Genomic DNA, 10,760 nt, shown 5'->3' on the forward strand with positions numbered 1-10,760 from the left:
TAGCTACTGTCAGGCCCAGTGATTTGATGAATATTTGCAGCGAGCTGTGATGTTACACTTAAGCAGTGATATTCCAGTAACTTGTGAACGCAACCGTGTGCGTAAAACTGCCGTCGACACGCTTTACACACTCTGGTGATGTGGAAACCTGACGTAAAACGTAACTAAGAGCCAACAGCAGCACAGTTTAGTCAGAAAACATTTGACGTTTTTTTTTTTTATATAGTTACTGCTTACTTCAGGTATTTGCATGTTAGTCATGATGGACTGTTTTAAATGTACATATGTAATTAATACGCTACAGCGTTATTGTGTGTGCCTAAGTTTTTTTACACACGAAATGAAAAATAAAAATTGCTTTGTGTGTTTACTTATTTCTGTTGAGTGTCTTTACATAGGCCTAAGCTATTATTAAAAACTAATTAAAACCATTTATTAAAAGGCGAAGATGTTCAAAAAAAGGAACACAAACACAAGTGTCACATTAAACTCTCAAGTCCCTTGGGTAAGAAAAAATAGTTTGCCACACAGCGCCCCCTTCTGTTCACATTTTGACTAATTCATTTAACTTGATGCCAAAGACTCCCAAATACGGTGATATCTTGCCTCATTCCTAAATTATGTCGGCAGCTATATATTTCCATATACAGAAACCCATTATAACGTGAGAGAAACATACTAAGTGTGATATTATAGGCAGACTTTGTATGTTTACTTTGTATTAAGATGATAGTGTCTTTTATCCTACTGTCTATTATGAAAAAGTTAGATATATAAACCTCAAGAAAAACATTTATTTGTATCCACCTATTTCCCGTAAGAGAGGCCGCGGCCATTTGTAAATTTTACGAGTCGGGATTCCAGTCAGCGTCCCGCTATTTTAGCCATACGAAACAGCTCGTTTTTGCTGCTTGATGTTGCAAATTGGTGTGTCTTACCATATTATTTTAATGTATTATTTTAATTATGAACACAACTCCAAACAGTTTTACCATTAACTGTTTGTTATACTTGTTATTTTCCAATAGTTGCTAATGAACCGGAAGTCTCGCCTATAAGCTTACATCTGTGTTAAAGGAAAAGGTGGATGGCGTTTTTCACAAGAAATATCATTGCAAAGCAGTGCAATGTTTACGAAGAACATTGTCGTATTTAGTGAGCTAAAGACAACGCTGAGGAGAAACATCTTAGATTCAAACGAGCCTACTCTCACTTTATTCTTATGTATCTATGTCTTATGGAAGAAAATATGATCATTTAGTATTTTCAGCTGGCACATTTGGGATTGTTACTATTATATTATTGTTAAAAACGAGAGATTTCAGTTAAAAAACATTCACAATTTTCCTAGCGCCCTCTTGCGGCCCTCAGGTTTCTCCGGACCCCAGTGTGAAAACTTTTGCTCATTACATTGCACTGATATACAAATTACATGACACAGATACACAGTTTTTAGCAATTTAACTTGTTTAAAGTCCTGACCTGCAATTATTTTGTGACTGGCAGACTATCCTATTATATATGACCCTGGACCACAAAACCAGTCTTAAGTCGCACGGGTATATTTGTATATAGCCCAAAATACATTGTATGGGTCAGAATTATCATGTTCCATTAAGATATTTTCTACATTTCCTGCCGTAAATATATCAAAACTTTATTTTTGGTTAGTAAAAAGCATAAGTACTTTTTTTAGACAAGGCGATTTTCTCAATATTTTTTGCACCCTTAGATTCTAGATTTTCAAATAGTTGTATCTCGGCTAAATATTGTCCTATCCTAACAAAATACATCAATGGAAAAATCATAATATAAATCTCAATTTCGAAAAATTAACCCTATAACTGGTTTTGTGCTCCAGGGTCACATACGGTTTATTTTGATTAGCTACTTCCTGTACGCTATTTCCAATTTTTTTTTTTTTTTTTGTATATAGAGCAGATTCAATTGATTAAATATTTTGAAGTAGTTTTAGACTTTCTCTCCAGGGTGGATGTTTCTCGGAGGCAGCAGGACAGTGATGTACCGCCCATGTGTGGAAGTCCAGTAAGAGCGCCGCACAATCATCATAAACATACTTTTTGAAGCCTTTACGCGGTGAGTGTGTTCTGATATATATCTGGTGTTTATTGTATAAACTGCCGCAGGAACTTAGATTAAGGTCTGATAGATGTAAAACAATTTTTTTTTTAAACTTTAGTTTAGTTGGGCAGATGCAGGATGATTATTGAACTGAAGCTGCGCTTTTGACAGTCGTTGAATGGAGAGTCTTTTTTCCTGACCGTTTGCAGTGAACTGCTCCAACAATGCTGCCGCGTAAGAGCATCATTCCAGAAGAGTTCGCGTTCTCCCCGGCGCTCGTATCGGCGATTCCCCGCAAGCCGGTGTTTAGGGATCGGGTAAACAAAGCGCGCTTCATTGCCAAGAGCGGCGCATGCAACTTGTCGCACAAGAACATCCGCGAGCAGGGCAGATTCCTACAGGACGTGGTCACTACTTTGGTGGATCTCAAATGGCGTTTCACCCTGGTGATTTTCTCCATGACGTTCCTGTGCAGCTGGCTGCTGTTCGCTATGTTCTGGTGGCTGGTGGCCTTTGCGCACGGGGATCTGGACTGTAAACCTGTCGTAGAGCAGTGTGTCACTAATGTCAAGTAAGTTGTTTTAGTTAGTGTAAAAATTTAGAGTAATAGACATGAGAAGAGTTTGTTTTGACTGTGTTATGGAAACGAAATTAATGTTACTAAATTCATACTTTACGCTGCATCAAAACACTTATTTATAATGGCTCATAAAATATAGTTTAATTACATTTTTATTAAATCTAGTAAGCTTAAAAAGAAAAACGAAACCGCAAAAGTCAGTTGTCAGTTCAGCTCCATAGTACAGCATGAAGCAGAACTTTTTGAAAAGGAAATATACAATTAAATAATAAAGTACTATATAACAACTCATTCTTACATTTGTGTACATGTTACTACTTTTCTTTATTTTAAAACAAGAATTATAAAATAATAATATTAACACAGATTAGGCTATATAATTACAGATTATGTCAAATGATTAATCATGATTAATCACATCCTTACTTTATATTTATATTTATTTTAGGGCTGTCAAATGATTAATCGTGGTTAATTGCATCCTTTATATTTATTTTAGAACTGACAAGCGATTAATCATGATTAATCGCATCCTTACCTTATATTAATTTTTTTTAGGGCTGTTAAATGATTATTGTGGTTAATTGCATCCTTCATATTTACATTTAGTTTAGAGCTGTCAAGCAATTAATTGCAATTAATTGCATCCTTACCTTATATTTATTTTAGGGCTGTCAAACGATTAGTTGCGTTTAATCGCATCCTTATTTTATAATTATTGTAGGGCTGACAAATGATTAATCGTGAATAATCGCATCCAAAATAAAAGTTTTTGTTTACATAACATATGAGGGTACTGTGTATATTTGTTATGTATATATTACACACACACACACACACACACACACACACACACACACACACGCATGTATATATTTAAGAAAAATGGTGTTTATATATTATATATATAACTTTTTGTTTAGATGTGATTAATCACGATTAATCGTTTTTACAGCACGTTCAGATATGCCTACTCTTTCTTTGTCTGTATTTTCCACAGAGTAATTATATACATAGTATATAGTAATATTTATTATATACATAGTAATAGTAAGAATGGCTATAATTTGTGACATTTATCATTTTTTAAATTATAAAAAAAGGTAGTGACCAGAAAATTTAATTTTAATAGTTCTAGAAGCCTAATACTCTTTGGTGTTTTCTTTTTCAGCTCTTTCACCTCTGCCTTCCTCTTCTCCATTGAGGTGCAGGTGACAATAGGATTTGGAGGGCGTATGATAACAGAGCAGTGTCCCACAGCCATCACGGTGCTCATATTACAGAACATCATTGGGCTAATAATTAATGCCGTCATGCTGGGCTGCATCTTCATGAAGACTGCCCAGTCCCACCGACGCGCAGAGACCCTCATCTTTAGCCGCCATGCTGTCATTGCCGTGCGCAACAACCGTTTGTGCTTCATGATCCGGGTGGGTGATCTGCGCAAAAGCATGATCATCAATGCAGTCGTGCGCCTTCAAGTGGTCCGGAAGACCACTACCCCAGAGGGCGAGGTCATACCCATCCACCAGATCGACGTCCAGACAGAAAGCGCAGTTGCCAGCAACAGCATCTTCTTGTTGGCTCCCTTGATCATATGTCACGTCATCGATAAGGACAGTCCTCTGTATGATCTCTCAGCAATGGAGCTGCAGTGTAGCGATCTGGAGGTCATCGTGATCCTGGAAGGTGTGGTGGAGACCACGGGCATCTCCACCCAGGCTCGCACCTCGTACGTGACTGAGGAGATTCTGTGGGGCCACCGATTCGTGCCTATGGTGACTGAGGAAGAGGGTGTGTACTCAGTGGACTACTCAAAGTTCGGGAACACGGTCAAGGTGGCCACTCCACCTTGCAGTGCCCGCGAGCTAGACGAGAAGCCCTCCATCCTGATCCAGACGCTCCAGAAGAGTGAGTTGTCACACCAGAACTCTTTGCGCAAGAGGAACTCCATGCGCCGGAACAACTCCATGCGCAAGAGCAACTCTATGCGGCGCAACAATTCCACCCTCTCTGTGCCTAAAGTGCAGTTCCTCACCCCTGAGGGTGGACCAAATATAGCAGTCACATGACAAATAGTCTGGTTAGCAACTTTCACTTGTCTTTCTTTAAGTCCTTGCCTTTTTTTAGGTCCTTGTCATGCTCTTTTCTATGCTTTCCTCTGTTTTTTGATCATTCCCATCCTGAGGAAATCTGGCCCTCGATATCCACCTCTCTGCAGAGTTTAGCTCCAACCCTAATAAAATACACTAGAACCAAGCTACTCATTGGACTGCTCAAAGTTTGGGAACTCAAAGTCACTTTAGAACTCTTTGTGCAAGAGGACATCTATGCCCCAAAGCAACTCAATGCGCTAGAGCAACTCCATGCGGCGCAGCAATTCTGCCCTCTCCATGTCCAAAGTGCAGTTCCTCACCCCTGAGGGTGGACCAAATCTAGCAGTCACATGACAAATAGCCTGGTTAGCAATTTTCACCTGTCTTTCTTTAAGTCCTTGTCTTTTTTTAGGTCCTTGCTCTTTTCTATGCTTTCCTCTGTTTTTTGATCATTCCCATCCTGGGCAACTCTGGCCCTCGAGATCCACTTTTCTGCAGAGTTTAGCTCCAACCCTAATAAAATACACCAGAACAAGCTACTCGTTGGGATACTCAAAGTTTAGAAACTCAAAGTCACACCAGAACTCTTTGTGCAAGAGGAACTCAATGAACAGCTTTGTATGCTGCAGTGCCTGTAAGCTGGACAAGTAACCCTCGATTCGGATCCAGATGCTCCAGATACAGGAGTTGTCGCACCAGTACTCTTGGTGGAAAAGAAACTCCATGGGCTGGAATGACTCTTTATGCAAGGGCAACTCTATATGCTGCAGCAATTCTGCTTTCGCCTTGCCGAAAGTGCAGTTCTGCATCCCAGGGGGTGGACCAAATCTAGGCCTGGTTAGGGATTTTCACCTATTTTTCTTTAAATCCTTGTCTTACTCTTTGTCCTTGTCATGTTCTTTTCTATGGTTTCCCCTGTTTTTGTGATCATTCCTATCCTGGGCAACTCTGGCCCTCAAGATCCACTTTTCTGCAGTGTTTAGCTCCAATCCTAATAAAATACACCAGACCAAGCTACTCGGTGGACTACCCAAAGTTTTGGAACACTGTTAAGGTGGTCACCACAAGCTGGGCAAGAATCCCTCCATTCTAAACCATATGCTCCAGAGTTGTCACACCAGAACTCTTTGCGCAAGAGAAACCTGATGCCCCGGAATACTCGGTGCAAGAACAACTTAAAGTGCAGTTCTTCACTTTCATTTTTTGATCATTTACATTTCAGGCAACTCTGGCCTTTGAGATCCATTTTCTTCCAGAGCTTAGTTCCAACCCTTACAAAATACACCAGAACAAGCTATTCGTTGGACTACTCAAAGTTTGGCAACAAGGATAAGAATAGTGTCATGATCTGGGCTGTGGGGCTTCCCTCAGCCACCTGAGGTCGCTGTTTTCCCTTCCCTGCACTACACTTTCCTAAGTATTCACTCATGTCTTGTCATTAGCACTGATTACACTCACTCCTGCTCACAATTATCTTGTCTATAAGAACTCTCATTTCCCACTACTCTTTCTGGCTGCATTGTCTTTTGTCCTCTATGTTATTTTGCGTTCTTGATATTCCCTGGACTTTGATCGTGCTCTTGATTTTGTTATTTTGTGTTTAAGTTTACGTTCAGTTTGTGCCGTGTTGGCCTTTTGGTTTATGTTTATTTGTGTTTTTGTTATATTAAAGTCAACTCCCTGCATTTGGACCCAGACCTTTCTCCCACCGTGACAAATAGGAGTCCTTCCATTCTGAACCAAATTCTCCAAAAGAGTGAAATGTTGCACCGGAACTCTTTGCGCAAGAGGAACTCCATGCACCGAAACAACTATGTGTGCTAGGGTAACTCTATGCACTGCAGAAGTTCCACTCTCGCTGTGCCCAAAGTGCAGTTCCTTACCCCTGAGGGCGGACCAAATCTAGCAGTCACATGACAAAAGACCTGGTTAGCCTGGTTAGTTTTCACCCTGTCTTTCTCTAGGTCCTTGCTTGTCGTAGTCTTTTCTATTTTTTCCTCTGCTTTTTGACTGTTTTCATCCGGGGGAACTCTGGTCCTTGAGTCCCACTTTTCTGTAAAGTTCAGCTCCAACCCAAACAAAACACACCAGAACAAGGTAATCAAGATCTTTTGGATTGCTAGGCCCTGTCCCAAATGGTACCCTAAGCTCTTGTGGTCTTCCTCTAAGAAAACACTCTGGTCTTGTCCCAAATTACACCCTAAACCCTCACGATCTTCCTCTGAGTCTGCACTTTTGTGACGTAATGCTGCTTTGTCTGCCAGGTAGAAGTCTGCTTAGCTTGCAGGCTTGAAGTGTGCATCAAGGTCTCGCACAGTGGCCACAAAGAGGGTGCTAGCGAGCACCCTTCTGAAACCTAAAATGATCGGACACCCTATGTCAGTTTGAAAATGTGAAAGAGTTTGAAAATGTGTAGTGTTGGTGTGTCCACAGGGACAGGCTTGGGAAACACTGTCCTATGGTCTTCTGGACTTATTGGACACATGTATACGGCGGGCATTGTCTAGAAGGTCCACAAGACCACAATTTTGCATGGGTACAGAGCCCTAGAAAACTATAGGTAGGCAAGTTTGATCAGGGTTCTCTCTGCAGGAAAGTGGATCTCAACCCGGCACTGGATATATTTTGGTTGAGAATAAAGCTTTTTTTTTAAGTCTGCAATTTTACTGTAGTTTAACGTTGGCTTAAATGGTGGATTTTGGTTACTTTACAACAATATCAGCGTCAGCTGACGTCATTTTAGACATCAAATTAACCTTGATGTTAGACATTGAACTGACATCAAATTTTAGTCACCCAATGTCGCTATCGAAATGTAACCAAATATCAACATCTTGTAACTCCGTGTGCCTGCTGGGAAGGGCCAGAGCTGGCCTATTATATATGATGGTGAGACATGATTTTTGACATTATAATTCTAATTTTAATAGATGGTTTCTACAGCTGTTAATCATCAAACAATGTGTAATTCTAAAGGCCTCCACAAATAGGCATATTAGTCTAAAATCATATTACAGTTATTGTTGTCAACAATTCACCTGTATCATTTTTAGGTTGTTTTTTCAAATGCCTTAACTGAATCTTTTGTTAAAAAACGACTTCTCTATGGTGACGTATGCGAGTCCTCACTCTACTTTTTTTTTTTTGGTTATCTATTACACTTGGATGTACATCACTATATGGAAAAAAGACAACTCTCACTACACTTAAAAAACAATGGGGTTTCACTGCAAAGACAGAAGAAACATTTTTTGGTTGCCAAAGAACCTTTCAGTGCACAATTCTTAAAAGAACCTTTTATTTTTCTGTGAAGAACATTTTTTTCACAAACAACCTTTTGTGGAATGGAAAGTTTCTGTGGATATTAAAGGTTCTTCATGGAACAATCAATGCAAATAAAGAACTTTTATTTTTAAGTGTACTACCATTTCAGCACAACTTATCTTTGTATGACTTTGTTCTTAAATGCAACATACTATGGACAATGACAGTATGTTTCACATTTAATTCAACTTAAACAACTTTTTTCATTTGATCTGTAATAAATGGTAAATATTCTCAAAAAAAAAGCTCTGGGGTTTTTATTTTAACTCTATAAATGAAATTAGGGTTATTAATAAGGCTGAAACAATCCACAGATAAAAATCATCAAACGGAAGTAAAACAAGGTAACGGTGAAAATGTGGGATAACAGATTGTGATGCTGTTCGACCTCTGGTGGTGAACTGGTGAATATACATGTGTTAAAGACCTCTTGGGGCAAACTTTCCTCCAAGCTTCATTGCGATTAGCAAGAACATCTCCAACGCTGATTATCTGGGAGTCAGGCAGGTAAACATTACACGATTGTTAATGTTATTTGCATTAGCCTATGTGTAAGTTGTGTATGCACGTGTCGTGTATAATGAAGAACTGGCTAGTCAAACGTTTAGTGAACATGGTGAATGTCCCGAAAGTTAGCTCTGAATCGTTTAAATAAGTTATTACGTTCCGAATAATATTGTTAGAACAGTTCCACGATATGAAGACTCAACGTTTACAGAATGAGTTTTATATTGTGCAACATTTTATATAGGCTAGGTAGACGTGATGTTTCGATGACAAGCCAATGAATCACCATCAGCTGCACCAACTTGAATGATAACGTAAGTGAATTTGATGTTTAATTCACATTACATGCACATTTATTATGTTTCAAGTTTAGTCCAATTTTATACTCGTTTAAAAACCTTTAATCACAAAGTTAAATGCAAATGAATATTTTAAGATAAATACCTCCCTCTGGTGGCCACTTGTGGTTCTGACATTAACATCCGGCTGCACATAATGTGGAAAAAGAAACAAGGAATCACTGCAATGCACTGCCAATGACTAAAGAGAAAATTAACGTTTATTTACGTCTTGCGTCTTTTTTATATATAAAACTGCGCTTGTAAACGATGTGTGGCACTTTGTTTTAAGCATACTTGAAAACCGCTGTATGTCCCAGCATGCACTGCGCGGGGGTCAACCACTAATCTATGTTTCTTTTTAAAACGTACATAAAAACATTTCTCTTTCACGATGTACTTACACTGCAGCATTTCGATTGCATATCTACTTTCGCAGTGACCCTGTCTATAGGAGAGGGAACACTAAGTACGCTTACCGTCGAGGGAACTCGTGTGTCTTTTGGTAACGTCCCCTCTCTGGACGTAGAGGCTTCAGCTTTGCGCAGTGGCAGTATCGTAGCCTATGAGGTTTATCCGAGGCGCGATTATTGCTAATTGAAAACTTTACCCAATACCCCGCCGTGACGACTTGAAATATAGTCGGCACTGGCAATTTTTGACGGTCTTTACGGAGACTGATTTCTCTGGTGAAAAATAGAATAACTAGCATGAACTATGTAGGTTCATATGGATGTAATATGAACAGTGTTGCCAGGTGCTCACATTCAAATCTATGTAGTCGCTTTACGGTGATGATCTACCGGCAAAGATTAGCTTTAGAGATTCTAAAACATGTTTACGGCGGGGTTTTTCGATTCATTTCTCATTTCAGGGGATGCATATCACGTTATTAAGGTCGTTTCAACTCGCGGAAACAATGTTAATGTAGCACAATATTGAGTGAAAACTGCGGACTTGGCAACACTGATTGTATTTTGCGTAACATTATGATACAGATCCCATGAAAATGAGTGGGGACTGAGTGTGTCAGCTTCGTACATTTATTTAATATCCTTTTCTATTTCACAAATTAATTTAGAGCGGTATATACTAACCATGATCCTCACTTGACTATATTTAACTGCGAGTGATTAAAACGTTATAATGGCTATTTAATATTGTGCAAAGAAAAGTTAAACATGCGTGAGTAAAATATTTATCTGTATTTAACTGTGAGATTTAAAGCTGTTTAATTTTGTGAAAAATAAATGAATTAACAAATAAATGCACTACCAGTCACTTTTTTTAAAAACAGTAAGATTTTTCATGTTTTCAAAGAAATCTCTTCTGCTCACCAAGCCTGCATTTATTTGATTTTTTGAAATATTTTTACTATCTAAAATAACTGCTTTCTATTCGAACATATTTTAAATGTAATTTATTCCTGTGATTTGAAAGCTGAATTTTTAGTCTCATAACCCCAGTGATCCTTCAGAAATCATTCTAATGTTCTGATTTGCTGTTCAAAAACATTTATTATTATTATCATGTTGAAAACAGCTTTCAGGTTTCTTTGATGAATAGAAAGTTCAGAAGAACAGCATTTATCTAAAATAGAAATCTTTTGGTAACATTATAAAGGTCTTTATCATAACTTTTGATTAATGTCAAGCATCCTTGCTAAATAAAAGTATTAATTTCTATAATTTCTCTCAATGAAGCTGTCATTTTAGTTTTTATTAGTTTTAGTCACGTTCATACTCTTTTGAGTCTAGTCAAGTTTTAGTCAACTAAAAGTCCGAGCATTTTAGTCTTATTATCAATGACTATTTTCGTCTAGTTTTAGTCGAC

General features: G+C 38.4%; 1 protein-coding gene and 1 non-coding gene across 2 annotated transcripts; both read left to right on the forward strand.

Moving 5' to 3' along the window:
• The first annotated feature begins 2,054 nt into the window (after positions 1-2,054).
• On the forward strand, positions 2,055-8,299 carry kcnj8 (potassium inwardly rectifying channel subfamily J member 8). Its single transcript, XM_073838756.1, has 2 exons — positions 2,055-2,653; positions 3,834-8,299. The coding sequence occupies exons 1-2, from the start codon at positions 2,307-2,309 to the stop codon at positions 4,732-4,734; spliced, it is 1,248 nt and encodes a 415-aa protein (XP_073694857.1). The 5' UTR covers positions 2,055-2,306; the 3' UTR covers positions 4,735-8,299.
• Positions 8,300-9,463: 1,164 nt separating this feature from the next.
• LOC141334205 (U4 spliceosomal RNA) lies at positions 9,464-9,604 on the forward strand. Its single transcript, XR_012355521.1, has one exon. It is a non-coding gene; the product is annotated as a U4 spliceosomal RNA (small nuclear RNA).
• Positions 9,605-10,760: the final 1,156 nt, after the last annotated feature.

This window comes from Garra rufa, chromosome 4 (assembly GCF_049309525.1).
Source record: "Garra rufa chromosome 4, GarRuf1.0, whole genome shotgun sequence".
NCBI classification, from domain to species: domain Eukaryota; kingdom Metazoa; phylum Chordata; class Actinopteri; order Cypriniformes; family Cyprinidae; genus Garra; species Garra rufa.